The sequence below is a fragment of the Lepus europaeus genome, chromosome 4 (genome assembly GCF_033115175.1).
Source record: "Lepus europaeus isolate LE1 chromosome 4, mLepTim1.pri, whole genome shotgun sequence".
In the NCBI taxonomy this organism is placed as follows: domain Eukaryota; kingdom Metazoa; phylum Chordata; class Mammalia; order Lagomorpha; family Leporidae; genus Lepus; species Lepus europaeus.
The window spans coordinates 166351616-166369163 of NC_084830.1; the positions used below are offsets into that span (position 1 = coordinate 166351616).

The following is a 17548-nucleotide window of genomic DNA, read 5'->3' on the forward strand; positions in this document are numbered from 1 at the left end:
TGTAACGCTGCCTCTCAAATAAATAAATAAATAAATCTCTTAAAAAAATTTTATGTGATAGGCAGAACGGAGCGGAGGGCGACAGAGAAAGAAAGCAGGAGCTCTCCATCTGCTGGTTCACTCCCCCAAGCACCCGCAGCAGGCGGGGCGGCAGCCGCAAGCGGGTCGCCGGGCTGCTCACGGCCCGCTGGCCTGCCACCTGACCCTGTCCGGGGGTTAGGGGTCTGCGGGCCCCCAGACGCTGCGGGAACGCCTCGTGCAGAACGGCTGCGAGGCCGGCCTCCGCTTCAACTTAGCTGAGCCCCCTACGGGGAATCGGGCTGTCTCCGAGAGACCCCCGCTATCGGCATGCAGTGTGTGGAACCCGGTCCAATGGGCACCCCCACAGAAAGACCCAAGGAAGACAGCAAAGCCTTAAAACCGCGTGCACTTCCCGAAAGCCTTGCAAAATGGGAAGCAAACTTCCCACTTCTTCGCAAGCTGTTCCGGCTTATTTCCATACTAAGCCGAGGAAAGGAACCCACCAAACTCGCTCCGGTAACCGCCGTCCCCTCCCGCGACGCCCAGCAGCTGCGGGGAGAGCGCGGCCTGGGGGGCAGGGGCCCTCGCCGGAGCCGCACCCGGAACCTGGTCCTCCTCGGTCTGCATCGCGGCGATCGGCAGAGACTGCAGGGAGCGGCCCCGCGCCCACCAGGGCTCCACAGCCCCTCCAGCGCCCGCTCGGCGTCGGGGCACTGCGCAGGCGCGGGGGCCCAGTCGGGAGGTGCTTTGCGTAGGTGCTCGCTGCGAGGTGGGCGGTGGTGCGCAGGCGTGCGGGGCCGGGCCGGGGCGTGACGCGCTGGCAGGCGCGACGCCCTGGGACCCGGCGCGGGCGTGACGTCGCGGCGCGGCTAGGCGCGGCGACAGGCCAGAGCCCTGCGACAGTCCTCGGGGCCCGGGCGGCGGCACTGCAGCCATGTTCGGGTCCAGCCGCGGCGGGGTGCGCGGCGGGCAGGACCAGTTCAACTGGGAGGACGTGAAGACCGACAAGCAGCGGGAGAACTACCTGGGCAACTCGCTGATGGCGCCGGTGGGCCGCTGGCAGAAGGGCCGCGACCTCACCTGGTACGCCAAGGGCCGGGAGCCGCGCGCTGGACCCAGCCGCGAGGAGGAGCTGGCGGCCGTGCGGGAGGCGGAGCGCGAGGCGCTGCTGGCCGCGCTGTGAGTGTCCCCGGGGCCGGCGGAGGGCGCGGGCGGAGGGCGGGGGCGGTCGACGGCGCCCTGACGGTGCCCCGGCCCTCTCGCAGAGGCTACAAGAACGTGAAGAAGCAGCCCACCGGCCTGAGCAAAGAGGTAACCGCGGGCGGGGGCCGAGCTGGGGGCCGAAACGGGGGTCGCGGGAACGGGGGGGGGGTGTGCGCCGGGCCCTCTCTCCCGGCCCTGTGCGCACCCCGCAGGACTTCGTGGAGATCTGCAAGCGGGAAGCCGGCGACCCGGAGGAGAAGGGCGTGGATCGGCTGCTGGGGCTGGGCAGCTCCAGGTGCGGCAGTCGCGGGGAGGAGGAGCCAGGTGCCCAGCGGGGAGCAGGGTCCGGGCGGTGATCCAGGGGCGTCCTCACCTCCGTGTCCCCGCAGTGGCTCCGCGGGCCGAGTGGCGCTGTCCCGGGAGGACAAAGAGGCTGCCAAGCTGGGGCTGTCGGTGTTCACGGTAACCTCTTTGCCCCAGCCCGAACGCGCTGGGGTCCTCTGCCGGGGGGGCGGGGGGGGGGGAATGGGGGACGCCCGGGGCGGGTCTCCCCGAGGCCTGGGGTCAACCTGCGCGCCCTCGCCAAAGCGCCGCTTCCTCCGCAGCACCACCGCGTAGAGAATGGAGGGCGGGGGACCTCACCGGCCTCAGCCAGGAGGAAACCGCGCGCCGAGGACAAGGCGGAGCCTGAGTAAGGGGCATTCGTGAGCTGGAGTTCAGGGGTCTGTGTGTGTAGTGGGGGCGGGGGGTGCAGCTCGGGATTTCTTCCCACAGACGTGTACTCACAGATGGCACCCACGGAACAGCCAGGATTGGCTGGCCTTGAGCCCCTCTTGGGCTGTCCTCGGCGGGTGAGCAGGGCCGGTCTCCATCTCCAGGCTGAATGTGCCTGCCAAGAGGGGTTGGGGTCAGGACAGCTGCTGAGCTGGGGGGAGGTGCAGGCAGGACCATGGCGCCTGGCCCTGGCTAGCTTGAGGGGAGGCAGAGCTGAGTCACTGCTGGATCTGCTGGGGAGTTTTCTTTCTGCCACAGTGAGGATGTGCGGCTGCTGGCCATACATGACCGCCCAGCACTTTGAGATGTGGTCTGTTTGGCTGAGGGGCTGACCAGGACCAAGCATGAAGAGCTCGCTACGTTGGTGGCTGCCGCGGTGGACAGCACAAGCGTGTCCACCTTCCTCTGGCCGGGACAGTGCTTGCTGTCTCCTGTCCCCTGAGGGCTGGGGCTGAGGCCCTTTCTGCACCCCCTTGCAGCTCTGAGAGCCACAGGAAAAGCAAGAAAGAAAAGAAGAGAAAGAAGAAGAAGAAACACAAGAAACAAAAGAAGAAAGACAAGGAGCACAGGAGAGGGGCCACTACCTCTTCCTCGTCCCCATCCCCTGCTCGGTAGGGCAGCCTGGGGGGAGGGGGACTGGAGCTGGGCTAGATGGACAGCTGCCCCACGCTGGTTCCTTTCTGAGTGACCATCCCTGTCTCCCAGGCCTGAACCCCGCCAGCGTGACTGCAACTCCCCCTGCTGCAAGAAGAGGCGGTGTGACAGCAGGGACAGTGGGAGGAGCCCCTCCCGCCAGCGGCACGCCAGAGACTCTGATGCCTGAGACCCTGCCGTGGAGGCCTGTGCAGGTCCCAGTGGGCACCTCCCTCAGGGTGCCCTTCCTGTTCAGGTCGAGGCAGAGGGACCCTAGCCTTGCCTGCTGGGCTTCAGGAGCAGGGGCCTGCTTTGTGGAACTTCCTCCAGGTCCCAGTGAAGGGAGACTGCGAGCCCAGGGTGCCCTCTGTGGCCCTGCCTCAGCCCCCGGCCCTCCCGGCACAGGGGAGCCTGTGTTCCAGGACAGGTCTCTTCTCTGTCCTGTCTCCCACCGCAGCCTCCCCAGGCCGGCCCTCCTGAGGCTGTAGCTATGGCTGAGTGTGGCTACTTCTATTTTTCTTTACATCAGTTTTGTACTTCAGTTTATATTAAAAGCAAAGTGTATCATCACAGAATGGAAGGTGGCCCCAGCACCTGTCCTTCCTGTCCAGGGCCCTAGTGACCACTAACACCCTAAGGGAGCCCCTCGTGCTCCCACATGGCCAGGGTAGAACCTTGGGAGGACTCCCCGAGAGGGACGACAGTGTGGGGGCAGCTTGGGAGTGGGGGCCTGCAGGGAGCCAAAGGCCCCCAGGGCCCACCTGCCTGCCTGCTCACCTGTGGAAGCCCTGTTCTGCCATCCTACAAGGGACTGCAGGACTGCTTCTGGGGACATGAAGGTGCTGGAGCTTATAGGTGTGGACAGACAGCCCAGCCTGCGCTCCTGTGTGCTTGTGCACACACACAGGAAACCTTTTCTGTGGGGATGGGGTAAGATCCAGACCACACCCCAGCCCCTCTGCAGGTCCTCACCCTGCAGGTGGCCAGCTAGAGCTGAGATTGTGCTCAGGTGAAGGCAGGCAGGGACACCTGGCCAGGGCAGTGGTCCACAGAGGGCAAGGTATCAAGAGGAACTGAGGGAGGCCCCATACTGTTTTCTGCCTGGGGGTGGGGGCTGCAGGCAGGAACAGCTGGCAGCCTCTGTCCCAGGTGGTGGGGTTAAACGGCAGGACAGACCTGAGCTAGGCTGGGACGCAGAGCACCACGTGAAGCCTACATACAGCTCCATTTCCTGGGTCACTCGGCCCCTCCCCAGGGGACAGGCTGTCTGGCGGTTGAGGCACTGAAACACTGGAGAGCCAGGGAATAGTTAAGAGATTTTATTTCTAATAGCTATAATTACAGTGCTTGTCGAAATGAAAACTGAAAACAAGTATACAAAACAGTTGATCACTAATCGTGTATTGAAAGCAGTAAGAGGTTCCACGACACCAAATAAAACAGTTCTGAGGTTTTCCCCAAGATAAATTTAACAGCTCCAGCTTCTTCAGTGTTTATCAAAATACAAAAGAAAAAAAGTAGAGGTCTTTTTCGATGGCAAATCGGACCCTTGCAGGCTGAGGGAGAGAAAGCTACTTCACACATGGAGGTCGGGGTGTTTCCGGGGGCTGTGGCTGTAGAACGGGCCAACCCTCTCAGCTTGCACGCGCTCCTGCTGGTGAGACCCCACACATCCCGCCAACGTGTCTGAGCAAGTGCGTGAGCGAGTGGGTGCCAGGAACGACAGGCTCCTACTCCGGCCGCGTGCTTCACCAAGGGGGGCCTGAGGGGAGAGTTGGACGCCCTGGCCTCCCAGCCCCCTCCCCCAGGTGACCATGTGAGCAGGAGCACAAGCACAACGCTATGGAATGCAGGGTGACCCAGAGACAGCCATGCAGAGTGCATCATGGGGTGGTTTTGTCCCCAAAGGGGAGCAGACGATCCGATGGACCAGCACTCGGGCTGTTACTGCAAACCCCACACGAGGCAGTCTCCCTGCTGTGTGTTCAAGTGTTCTCCTTATCTTGTATTTTAAACTGTTTTTAAAAATGCACTGAGTTCAGATTAAAACCAACCACTAAATAGATCTCAGCAGATCTAACACCCAGAGGTACATCTAGCTCTTAACACAGCCACAGACTCCTGGAGGGCAGGTGTCAATGTGCCCAAATCCCTTCTCAGTACTAAACAGTGAGTTGATTTTTTTTTACAATAAAAAAAAAAAAAAGCTGAGTAATATTGCATAGGAGTACCAGAAACTGCCTCAGTGGAAACAGAAACTATTTACATTAAATAAGAACCTGGCTGCAGGCTGCGTCTGCACAGGGACAGCAGGGTGCGATGCACACTGTGACCCACCCATGGAGACAGCTTCTGGCACTCAGGACCACAGAGTCGCACGTTTGCCACATGAGAGGAAAGCGGAGGGTGGAGAGGAGGAGGTGGGGAAGGGGGATTCTCATTCACTTCTGGTTCCGGAGCTGATTGGACAGCCAGTCCAGTCCTTCATAGAGCCCGTCCCCGCTGGTGGCGCAGGTGGCCTGAATGTACCAGTTCCTGTGGCGTAGGGAGTGCAGCCCCAGCTTGTCTGTGATTTCAGCTGCGTTCATGGCATTTGGGAGGTCCTGGGGAAAAGCAGCAGTCAGCAGAAGGGGCCGCAAAACTGTCCAGCCCCAGAGCAAAAGCCCCAGATTACCTCAAGCCCTCCCCGTCCACCCCACCAAGGGCACAGCCCTGAAGGCTGGGCTGGGTGCCTGCCTACCTGCTTGTTGGCAAACACCAGGAGGACTGCGTCTCGCAGCTCATCCTCAGCCAGCATCCTCATGAGCTCCTCCCGGGCCTCGTTCACTCGCTCTCTGTCATTGCTATCCACCACAAAGATCAAGCCTGCAACACAGCCAGCATGACACAAATGCCAAAAACACCCCACACACCCCGCTCCTGAAGGTCACCGCTGGCCACTGTGGCTGCAGGGCTTGGCTCCTCCTGGCCTCCATGCTGCCCTGGACTCATGCTCTGGAGGTCGGGCCCTCCTCTCACCTTGGGTGTTCTGGAAGTAGTGGCGCCACAGTGGCCGAATCTTGTCCTGGCCACCCACGTCCCACACGGTGAAGCTGATGTTCTTGTATTCAACGGTCTCCACATTGAAACCTGGGAGCAGAGTTGCAAAAGTGTCTCCTGGAAGACCAGGGCCCAACCCAGCCCCCAGCCACGGTCCCACTTTGGGCTTCCCCCCAAGCCTGTGCCCAGGGCCTAGCATCTCACCTATGGTGGGGATGGTGGTCACGATCTCACCGAGCTTCAGCTTGTACAGAATCGTCGTCTTCCCTGCAGCATCCAGGCCCACCATCAGAATGCGCATTTCCTTTTTGCCAAAAAGGCCTTTGAAGAGGTTTGCAAAGATATTCCCCATGATCGTGCACACGTGGAAGCTACAACAGCCAGAGACCTGGGAAGACAAAGGATGCTGGGTCTGTTTCTGTGGGGCGAGTCATGGGCCCAGCAGCACAGTTAGGGACCAATCCCTTGAGGATACACACACACCTCCCATCCCTGTGCCTCAATTCACAGGGCAGGACACGAGCAACAGAAAAGGAACCCTGCCTACCTATCCATTCATGCTCCCCACGGCTGGGGAAAAGGGATGTCAGCATCTTGGGAAGCAGTTCCCAAGCCCACTCATCCAGGAAAGCATAGATGCTGCAAGGGACTCCCGGACTCCCCCTGCCACGCAGCATGGGGAAACCATTCACCACCTGAAGTCGTGCTTCCCAGGGCATGCGGAAGGATCTGACACGGCATCATCTAACATCTCTCCCCCACAAAACTCCAGACAAGCAGCCAACAGCCCCCCCACCCCCACCCCGGGCCAGAGAAGATTGCGTACGGCAAGTCTCAGGAGCACAGGCCAAGGAGCTCTGCATACAATCTACAGGCAGCACTCACAGAACACAACAAGAAGCCCTGGGCATCACATTCCATCACATAGGGACATGTACCATGTCTGACCCACACATGGCCCTCAGGGTCCACTAGCAGGACAACAACACGAGGATACAGAATCAGAATCATCAGAGCCCAGCCTGAGACACCTGAGGACCTTCCCAGCCACTGCACTGCCCAGGGGGCCCTGGTCGTACCACCCAGTAGGCACTTTCAGTTTAACTCCAAATTTAAAAAGCACTCTAAGAATGCAACCTTCACTGTGTGCTGACTAGCAGGTACAGGACAGAGGGTCCTGACACTGCCTGGGCAGCTCCATCAGCAGGTGATACTGCTTACAGCTCTGGAGACTGAAGTCAGGATCACCTTCTGACCTCAGAGGACACAAACCCACACCTACAAGCCCTCCTACACAGCGGCACCAATGAACTCTTAAGGGCAGGACCTTGACCTAGGCTCCTCCCAAAAGGCCTCACTTCCAACACTGCTGCACTGGACACAGTTTCCAACAGGAGTGCAGGCAAGGCCCAGACACTCCCTGGCGCCTAACTGCTGCTGGAGACCTCGCCACACTCCTTGAGGCTCTGTACTTTGGGATCCCCCTCCAGTGCCCAGGCCAGGACTGCCTATGACACTTGCCCCTGTGTGCAATAGAGGCTCTCTGAGGGAGACAGCTGGACAACACGGCACACACTACACCTCAGATGGCCAGACTCCTGACGTGTCTTGAATTACAGCTGTTTTTTTTTTGTTGTTGTTGTTGTTGTTTTTGTTTTAAAGACACCAAGCACTCGGGCCATCTTCTGCTGCTTTCCCAGGTGTGTTAGCAGGTAGCTAGATTAGAAGCAGGGCAGCCAGGGCTCAACCTGGTGCTCTGATAGGGAATGCCAGTGTCACAAGCAGCAGCTCTATCCACTGTGTCGTAACACCAGCCTCCCAGCCGCTGGTGAGCACCCCACAAGGACAGCCTCCCTGTCCTGCCCAAGCGCCCTTCGCTGGTCTGATGCCACCAGCCCCCCAGACAGCAGGGCCCCTTCACCTTGGCGTCTGTGCCTTGGATTCTGCTGTTCTGTCTGGTTGGGAACCGCATCATCTATCCAAAAAGAACCACAGGAGTTTTGAGATGTAAGGAAACCTTTACTGTGCTAACGAGCAGACTGGACACACCTGGAGGGAAGAAGAGGCGGCTGGTGTGCCTGGGATACTGGAGATAGGGCCGGGCCAAGGGCATGTCCTCAGTCCTGCAGGATGCAGGGAGAAACACTGGGCTAAAGGAGCTTCCAGAAAAAAACAGAGGCCTAAAGCCCCACAGATCTGTCCACACACACAGCGGGTAAAGCTGCCACCTGCAGTACCAGCATCCTATATGTCTGCCGGTTCAAGTCCTGGCTGCTCCACTTCCCATCCAGCTCTCTGCTATGGCCTGGGAAAACAATGGAAGATGGCCCAAGTCTTTGGGCCCCTGAACCCACGTGGGAGACTCAGGGGAAGCTCCTGGCTCCTGGCTCTGGATCAGCACAGCTGTGGCCACTGTGGCCATCTGGGGAGTGAACCAGCGGATGGAAGACCTCTCTCCCTCTCCATCTGCCTCTCTGTAACTCTACCTTTCAAATAAATAAATAAATCTTTAAAAAAGAAAAAAAAAAACCATATGGATTGTGGCACCTGACCTCCATAAAGTGAAGCTGCCACCTCTTTGAAAAGCCTCAAACAAACAAACAGAACTTGGAGGAAAACACACAAGACAAGAAATGGAAGACTATTTAAAGAGGAGCGTGGAGGGTGGGCGACCCAATCACCAAACACAAACCACACTGGCATCAACAAGTTATACAAAATCTTGGAGAAACAAGAGATTGCCAAAACGAAAAATTCAAAATGAGGGCTTTGAGCACAACACAAAGAAAAATCAGCAATCTGCCCCTTCCTCATGACCCTGTCCAGAATGGCACAGGAGGGAGATGCCACCAGGCAGCAACATATTTTCACACTAAGCCTGGCAATTCCTTGGGGCACTGGGAAAAAAGCAACACACGAGGACAAAGGTGAACGAAAGGGAAGAGGTCCTCTCACAATGCACTCCAGAGCAGCCTGTATCAGCGTCGACTTGGCTCTGCACAAACAGCACTCACGGTCCCAACACCGTCACTGCACCACTGGACACTGGGAAACGGAGGCAGGACCTATGGGGTAGGAGGCCTGCCCTCCCCACCCACATCGTTTGTGCCGTACCTAGAGGCAGGTGAGGAAGAGGGGGCTACCAGGACTTATGCTGCAGGGATCTCATCTATGATTCTATTTGCATACACATGCACTGCCTGTGACTCAAGAATCCAATGGACTGGGCCTGGCCTGCTCTTCAGCCCTAACCCTCACCCTGCCTGAGCAGCAGGGCTTGTGAGAACCAGTGGTCCAAGCCCCTTCCCCACAGTGCTTCTCTTTTTCCCTTGTAGAAGTGGTTCTTGTCACACCACCTGACTAGCACACAAGCACACCCTGCTACCTACACAGGCCCAACGATAGGCAACGCTTCCTGCTTTGGCACATCCATCTGTTAACAGGCCCACAACGGACAAAATCCTAGTGGGGATGAGTCCCAGTGACCCCTGCAGTCACTGCCCAGCCCAACTGCTAATTCACCATTTCCTCCACAATGTCACCTGCACACAAGCTAAACCTGTTTTTCAAGTTCACCTGAATTACCCTGTTATTAGGTAAGCAGTGAAAACACAGGTTTCCAGAGGGCATCCTGTGATCCCCATACCACCAGAAGGGCTGCCCTGAACGGTTCTCCTTCCTGCCAGACCACAGCTCTCTCCTTGAGCAAGGAAAGGTGCTTTGAGAGGAATGTCTTCTCTCTGGTTAGGACCAGCTGGCCTTTATACATCACGGCAAAGCAGACCACAGCTCTGCTCACTCCATCCCATCCCTGCTACTTTTTGGTCAGGGGCAGGACCTCCTGAATGAGGGTTAGGAGAAAATGTCACTTTGTGAACTCTGGTCTATTCGTATCAATGAGTAGATCCAATCTCGCTGGCTCAGCTGCTAAAGGGGAATCTGCGCCATCAGCCAACACCGTCTGTCATTCCTCCTGGGGACCCTGCAGCAGAAGCCAGAGAGCCCTTGACTAAAATAAAGGTGGGCAGGAAACAGCCCAGGCAGGAAGCTGACCATACAACCCCCCTGCTGCTAAATAAGGAGACAAGCTGACCATACAACCCCCCTGCTGCTAAATAAGGAGACAGAGAGCCAGGGTTGACAGGCTGCTCCTCCCTTGGGTAAAGAGGACTCAGGACTCGCACCATTCAAACGGAAAGCCAGTGACATCAACTGTCCTATTCAACTCAAGTATGAACCAAGCATAGTTCCGAATCACAGCTTGTAACATCTAACTTGAGGGACTGGTGTTGTGGCACTGCGGGTTAAGCCGCCGCCTGCTAGCTAAGATACCTAAGGTGCCTGGGAAAGCAGTGGAAGGTAGCCCGGGTGACTGGGCCCTGGCGCCCATGGGGGAAGACCTGGATGGAAGTCTCCAGGTTCCTGGCTTCAGCCTAGCCATTTGGGAAGTTAACCAGCAGATGGAAGACTTCTTTCTGTTTCTACCTCTTTCTCTGTAGCTCTTTCAAGCAAATAAATAAATCCTTAATACCTAATTTGAGGAAAAATAACAAAGTTGACAACTTCCAATGGAAAACATGTAAATTTTATTTACCTTATAAAACATTTTCTTGAGAGGCTTCATTAAGGAGCAATAGCCTTCCAACTGCACTAAAAATTTCAGGAGCATTCGATTCACTCCTGGGGACTTTGATTTTTACAGGAGCTCTCCTGCTTTCATATGTGATACAGTCATGTCATAATGTGCAAAAACTGCTTTTTGTACAGCAACACAAGAATTCAGCACATCTCAACTCAAAGTCTCAAGCCATTATCATGCCCATCAGCCACAACCTTATTTTTGCTGATCTGACGCTTTTCCACAATTGAGAACCATATGACATCATTACTATCTAATGACAACCTGTGTAACAGGAAAATGAATGTGCAGATACCAGTGACAAGCAGCACACCTCACAGGCTGCAGCACACATCGTGTCACACAATATGCCAGCAGACACAGCCCAACAGGCTCTGTGGACCCAGTCAGGCCGCCTGAACTTCCAACCAGAGAAATTCTAGAAATCTGTCATACATCTGAAGGCAAATCCCAAAGAGTCTGCTGCTTGTTTTGTAGAACACAACATTGAGGATGTTCTGTAGGAACCCATTAGACATGAAAGCCCCTCCCTTTATGTAGGGACCCCTGCCCATCAGAGGATGAGTCTGCAACACAGCTGCTCTGTGCTGTGCCTGTCCACAGAGACAGAGAGGAAGCAGCTAAGAGATTTTTCCATCTGCTGGTTCACTTGCCAAATGTCCACAACAACCAGGTTTGGACCAGGCTGAAGCCATGAGTCAGGAGCTCCATCTGTGTCTCCTGCACCCGTGGCAGAGGCATAAATATTTGAACTTTCATTCACTGCATTCCCCGGCACATCAGCAGGAAGCTGGATCAGAAGCAGAGCAGGTGAGATCTGAACCAATGCTGGCACTGCCTACCTAAACTGTCCCACAATACCAGCCCCTCAGGACTGCATCTTAAGTGGGCTAATCATATTCGGTGAAATTCAATTCAAACTGCTCCTTGCTTAAAATTTAAGGTGAAACCCTTAAATCAGATTAGAAATAGAAATAAGTTTCATTCATGTGATTCTAGCCAGTGAACTGAGTTCATGGACTTCAGAGATAGGAACACTAAAGCACCCTGTCCACTTACTGACTGCATATTTACATCCTGTGTTTCCCTCTTAAGCGTCAGGTCACCGCCACCAAACACATGTGTGTCCCTCTGAAATCTGTATGTGGACAACTGAGCAAAAAGCCAGTTGGGCTATCAAGACCTCCGAAGCATCCCACAGTCGCTGCATGGAGCTAAAAGGCATTTATGAGGCAGGCAACATTTGGGTTCAAGGCTGCTTGGCTTGGTGTCTGCTCGGGGAAGGCGAGTCTTGCTGCACGCCCTCCAACTGTATGCTGTTATGCACAAAATCGTGGCAGGTGCTGGGCGCTGCAGGTGTTTCCCTCTGCCTTGCTCTAACAGACCTCTTAGTCTGTCACAAAGCACAAGGGCTTCTGGGGTAAACCCACATATCCTGGCCTTCCCTTCTCCTCTGTTACAAAGAACACAGATAGCCTCTACCTAACCTCATAAGTGGTGAAGCCAGAAGGATCTGCCACTGGGAAAAACCCAGACCAAAACAACCCACACCATCAAACCAAACTGGAGGAGACCATGGTCACCACAGCAGTATGGCAAAGACACAGAGTGGCCAGCCTTCCTGAATCTCAACCCACCCAGTCAGGATTCACAAAGACCCTGCCCCTCTGACCTCTTGATGACAAACCTGCCTCCTTAGCGAGGTGTGGCCAAGAGGCCGCAGATCCTGTCCTAGTTGTGCCTTCCATGTCCTGGAGGCCCCTTTCCACAACGCTTGAAGAAAGGGAACAGCACCAACAACAACTAGTGCTGAGTGACTCTTTCTCCCAACTACTCTGAGGGGCCAGGCAGGCTTCCCAGCAGGAAGGAGGTTGTAAGAAAATTAACCCAGCGCCTCAGAAGTGATTACGCCAATCTCCAGTACTAGATTTTTGCCTTCAGGAAACTTTGTTTCCTAAGAAAAATTATTTCTGGAAAGGTAGACAGACACAGAATAGATCTTTTATCTGCTAGTTCACTCCCCAAATGACTGCAACAGCTGAAGCTAGGAGCCAGGAAATCAATCTAGGTCCCCAGTGTGGGTGGCAGAGACCTAACTACTTAAGTGGTTATCTGTTGCCTCCCAAGGTACATAGTTAGCAGGAACACAGATCATTCAACCCAGGTACCCCCAGTATGGGATATGTATATGGTTAAGAGGCACCTTAATTCCTGTACCACTCACTCACTCTGGGAATTTTCATTTTGAAAATAAAAGGCCCCTGCACCCACGTGGGAGACTCAGAAGAAGCTCCTGGCTCCTGGCTTCGGATCAGCACAGCTCTGGCCATTGCAGCCAAATTGGGGAGTGAACCAGTGGATGGAGGCTCTAACTGTCTTTCAAATAAATAAATAAATTTTTAAAAAGCATGCAGCCTTTTTTCCTGAGCAAGAGACTTGCTCTTTTGCATGAAGTAAAGAGCCAGCAGCAAGGTAAGAGCTGCCACTAAGCCCCTCCATCTTTCTACAACTGCCTGGTCAGCCAGACCCCGGAAAAGGCCGCTGTCCGCACACAGAGGTCCTTGCAGCCCCACTGTCAGGGAAGCCCTGTAACCACACACCCGCTGAGGTCTCCCAAGTCCTAGAAGCTTCTCACTGGCCTAAGAGAGTCCCTGGGTCCCACGTCTCCTCTGGTACCAACCCTGATCCGCAGACAACACTGTGTTTCCACTCCTAGGCTTCCTATCAAAATCACCCTCCTTCCCTCCCAAAACATAAAGGTTCTGACCTTCCCCAGTACAATGCCCAGCAACTCCCTCCTACCCCCACCTCCACCCCATTCTCAGTACAACAGTCAGCCAAGAGGTCCAGTCCTTGGCCCAGACCTGTCTGGCTACTGTGGTGTGCAACACGGTGCCCTTGGTGTGTGTGCTTTAGAACACAGCCTCTGCCAGCAACACACAACCACAAGGAGCCCCACTGCACTGACCCCAGAGACCAAGGGACTGACTACTAATGAAACGTGTACTCCAGCGCTGTGCTTTTCAAGGCAGAAGACAGAGGTGGCAATGGAAGAGCCACCCTAGCCAGCAGCTAGGGCAAGGTGTGGCCACACATTCAACCCTCGTTCAACCCTCCAGGCAGCACCATGTCTGAGAAGCAACTTTTTTTTCCTGGAAGCAAAGAACTCTTGGGAAGGTTCTGTAGAGAATAAATCACCCTTGATACACATGATAGCTGCATTCCCGGAAAATTCAGAACATCTGAAAAAACTATGCACACACACACACTCACAAGTCGTGTCTTTGTACAGAAAGCACATCGGGGATAGAGAATCACTCGTAGTTCTCCACCTACAGGAAAGCCACACGAAATGTGTCATCATTGCTGCCTCCCAACCTAAGAGCCAAAAATGCTCCCACAGTTGCCAAATGCCCTTTCTGGGGGCCACAGAGGCCCCCCAGGAACCAGGCAGCTCTGCACCCCTCCTACACTCCATGTAGCCCACCTTCAGGCCCAAGAGCAGCTTCTGGCACAGACTCACTCTTCACAGCTCTGGTCAAATGTCACCTGTCAAGTGACACCCCCCTACACTGGGATGCAAGCCACACCAGCTGAGCAGCTTTCTGTCTCCCTCACTGCCACAGCCCCCAAGCTCACCCAGAGGGGCTTCCTCCCCACCGTCTTCCTTGGGACACCTCACAGGTGACTTGCCCTAAGTAGAGAACAGTCATAAAGTAACATTAATGAAGGTCAGCAATACACATCTGCAGGTAGGCTTCTCCATACCACTCAACATGAATGGCAGCTATTCCACAGTTACATCGAAGTGTGAACCAGCTGAGCAAATGAGGCAGGAGGGAGAGGTGCACGCACAGCACCTTCCAAACCCTCTCCACTGCTCTCCACAGGGATCTGACAACTACAGCAAGAACACGTTTCACTTACTCTCCCAGGGATTTGCAGGCTCTTGTATCACTTTGACACAACACAAAAACTGCCAAGTGGCTCTAAATATTTTAAGCAAAGATTCAACACCAAAATTAACAGATAGCATTTTCCCTAAAGATTAATGGGCTGGACAGTTAGGAACTGCATTCTCACCCAGAGAACAGCAAGCCTCACAGTAAAATGCACTTTGTCCTGCTTCCTGCGATCAGAAGCTGGGGCATCTAACTCTGCCTTTACTCTTCAGGAACATGCCTGATAAAAACCCAGAGATGGAGGCAGGTGTTGTGACACAATAGCAGGCTAAGCCACCGCTTAAGAGTGTGAATTCCAGGCCCAGCTACTCTGCTTTCAATTCAGCTCCTTGCTAATGTACCTGGGAAGCAGATGATGGCTAAAGTACTCGAGTTCCAGCCACCATGTGGGAAACCCAGATGGAGTTCCTGGCTCTAGCCTGGCACAGCCAGGGCTGTTGCACAGCTATCTGTGAAGTGGCAGATGGAAGATCTCTTTCTTTCTGCCACTCTGCTTTTCAAATAAATAAATATATGAACCTTAAAAAAAAAATCTACAAACTGTCTTCTAGGCCATGTGCACCTAAATAAAATTGATAGGAGGACCCTCTCAGGGTCTGTTTTAGCATGCTAGAGTCAGGAGCCAGAGCCAGGTACTAAATGCCTGGGTCTGGGCACTGTCGCATAGAGCATAAGCTGCTGCCTGCAGTGCCGGCATCCCATATGGGCACCGGTTCGGGTCCCTGCTGCTTCACTTCTCATCCAGCTCTCTGCTATGGCCTGGCAAAGCAGAAGATGGGGGCCCCTGCACCCACGTGGGAGACCCAGAAGAAGCTCTTGGTCCCTGGCTCCTGATCAGCGCAGCTCCGGCTGTTGCAGCCATCTGGGGAGTGAGTGACCCAGCAGATGGAAGACTCCTCTCTCTCTCTGCCTCTCAAATCAATCAATAAATCTTTAACAACAACAACAAACAACTAAATGCCTGTCCCTACCATACATGTCTAATGTCCCAAAATGTGCAGGAATCGAGACCCCCAAGTCTCCCATTCATTCATGTTGTACACTAGCAGTGATCCTCCACCCAGGCCTCAAAGATGTGGGAAGATGCTTTCTAAATCACACCATTCCCAAGTGTATGTGTGTAAAAATCTGTCACCTTGGATGTTTTTCTTGTCACTTAAAAAATTTCCCCCTATGATCGGGCCTGTAAGAAGCACCACTCCTTCCTGTCTGCTATCATCGGACGCTGTGTTAGCACAGTGTGTACAAAGGCCAGAACACAAGGACCCAGTAGGGACATTTCAAAGTGAGACCGGATCAGACAGCCTCACCATTCCTTCCAATCCTGCCGGAGGCTGAGGAATGAGACTTGGGAGAGGAGCCAGGAGATTGTCGAGGAATAAAGAGCCTGTCTGTGTCAAATTCTGTGCAACATTTTTATTTTAAGCTAATCAGCCCATGTGATCCACCGCACTACCTGAAATGACAAATTATCTTCCAGAACAGTGCAACCAGCAAGCTACAACTGCATTTCCAAGGGTTTCTAACTACCAGAGCCATGAATCTGATGTTGTTGACAGTGTGACTAGGAATCCCGAAGTCTATCTTGCTCACAAACAGGTACACATCCCCACCCCCAGTCATCCTTTACTTCCCAGGAGACCACCTCAGATGCTGCGGGCAGGGCTTCCCCAGCAAGCATGCACGCCAGGACAAAAAGGGCCCGTTTGTATCCCACTTAGGCTCTTTCACCCTTCTCTCCCAAACACCTCTGAGAGATGGGCACTTCATTTCCAAGTTTATGAAGGCAGAAGGTCGATGGAGGAACGGGGGAGCGCCACGGCAAGCCTGGCCTGCTGACCTCGTCTGTGATTAAGAGCACACTCACGTCCTTACGTCAAGGCAGCCCCCAATGTGAAGCATCCCAAACAAAACAACGGATGCAACCCTGTCGGCCCCCAGGAACACACTGCGAGTTCTGCCTCCTGGCTGGCTCTACTGCCCCGGCCATCTGACCCAGGGGGTCACCAAACCAAATTCCACCGAAGGGAAAAGGGAATGCCAAGCGCAGCTTCCTGCGGCTTCAACCGCCTCGTCTGGGCAGCGGTGGCTCGGCGGGTGGAGAGGTCTCAGGATTCTCCACACAGCACTGCGCGAAAGGCGCACACACGACCAGTTTTTGCTTTCTAACTTTCCTTCAACGCGAGCAGACCGGTGAGTCAGCTGTTGGCCAAACCGGCCGTTTCCAATGGTTCTCCAGCCGGACTTCCGCAGATCTGCCTCACAGCACGGCCCTCCCGCCGCAGCGACGCGGACGCACCCCAAGCCCGGAGCGACACTGCTCTGCCCACCCCACCCGACCCCTTCCGCACACCCTGCGGAAAAACTGCCTTTCCGAGACCTCCCGCCTGGCCGCTCCAGCCCGGGAGCCGCACCGACGCTGCCCCGGCCCCGGCGCCCCGCCCGGTCCTGCCCAGCTCGCCGCCGGGCGCAACGGGGCGCGCCCCCGCCCGGGACAGCGCCGAGCCCTCGGAGCCGCACAGCGGCCCCCGCCGTCCAAGCTGCTCGCGGCCTGCGCGGGGGAGGGCGAGTCCTTCTTACGGACCCCTGGCGTTCACGAAGCCCCCACCGCAGCACCGAAGCCACGTCTCCGAGGCGTCCGCGAGGCCCGCCGCCCTGGTGGCACACAGGACCCGGACTCGCCACCCGCGTGACCTTGACGGCGTCGCGGGGCCGCCCGCGCCTCAGTTTCCCGGCCCCCGAGGCGACGGGCGCGCCCGCACGCCACCCGCCCGCGCCCCGGAATGCGGAAGCGACCCCGCGGTGTCCGGGCCGCCTCCGCCCCCTGCGCACGGGGGGCCCTGGGCAGGAAGCGAGGCCGAGGGGAGGGCGACCCCACACTCCCGAGAGCCGCCGTCCCGGGCGGACTTCCGGGCTGCGGCCAGCGGAGAGAGGGAGGACACAGGAGAGAGCCAGGAGGCCGCGGGGCGACGCCGGGGGCCTGACGGGGCTCCGGGGCGTCTCGACCCGCCCTGCCCAGCTCGGCCCGGCCTGCTCGGCCCCGACCCCCGCCCGGACTCGTCCGGCCCAGCCTCACCCGGCCGGACCTCGCCGCCGCCACGGAGAGCGAGGGCCCCCGCGATCCGGGGACGCCTTCGGGCCGCCCCAGCCTCCGGACCGCCGCGGCCCCAGGCCCGACCCCGCGCCCTCACCTCGGCGGCGGCTGCTCGGAGCCAGGCGTTGGTTGCGCTCCCACAAGATGGCGGCTCTGACGGCAGCCACGTCAGCGCCTGCGGCC

General features: G+C 56.2%; 2 protein-coding genes across 2 annotated transcripts; one reads left to right on the forward strand and one right to left on the reverse strand.

The window, feature by feature from the left end:
• Positions 1-895: 895 nt before the first annotated feature.
• C4H1orf35 (chromosome 4 C1orf35 homolog) lies at positions 896-3849 on the forward strand. Its single transcript, XM_062189366.1, has 7 exons — positions 896-1200; positions 1287-1332; positions 1437-1519; positions 1614-1686; positions 1830-1915; positions 2478-2609; positions 2704-3849. Exons 1-7 carry the CDS (start codon positions 956-958, stop codon positions 2819-2821), a joined length of 783 nt encoding a protein of 260 aa, XP_062045350.1. The 5' UTR covers positions 896-955; the 3' UTR covers positions 2822-3849.
• Positions 3850-3935: 86 nt separating this feature from the next.
• ARF1 (ADP ribosylation factor 1) lies at positions 3936-17548 on the reverse strand. The gene is made up of 5 exons (XM_062189367.1): positions 17463-17548; positions 5875-6058; positions 5650-5760; positions 5372-5496; positions 3936-5234 (listed from the first exon to the last, which is right to left on the reverse strand). The coding sequence occupies exons 2-5, from the start codon at positions 6020-6022 to the stop codon at positions 5073-5075; spliced, it is 546 nt and encodes a 181-aa protein (XP_062045351.1). The 5' UTR covers positions 6023-6058; positions 17463-17548; the 3' UTR covers positions 3936-5072.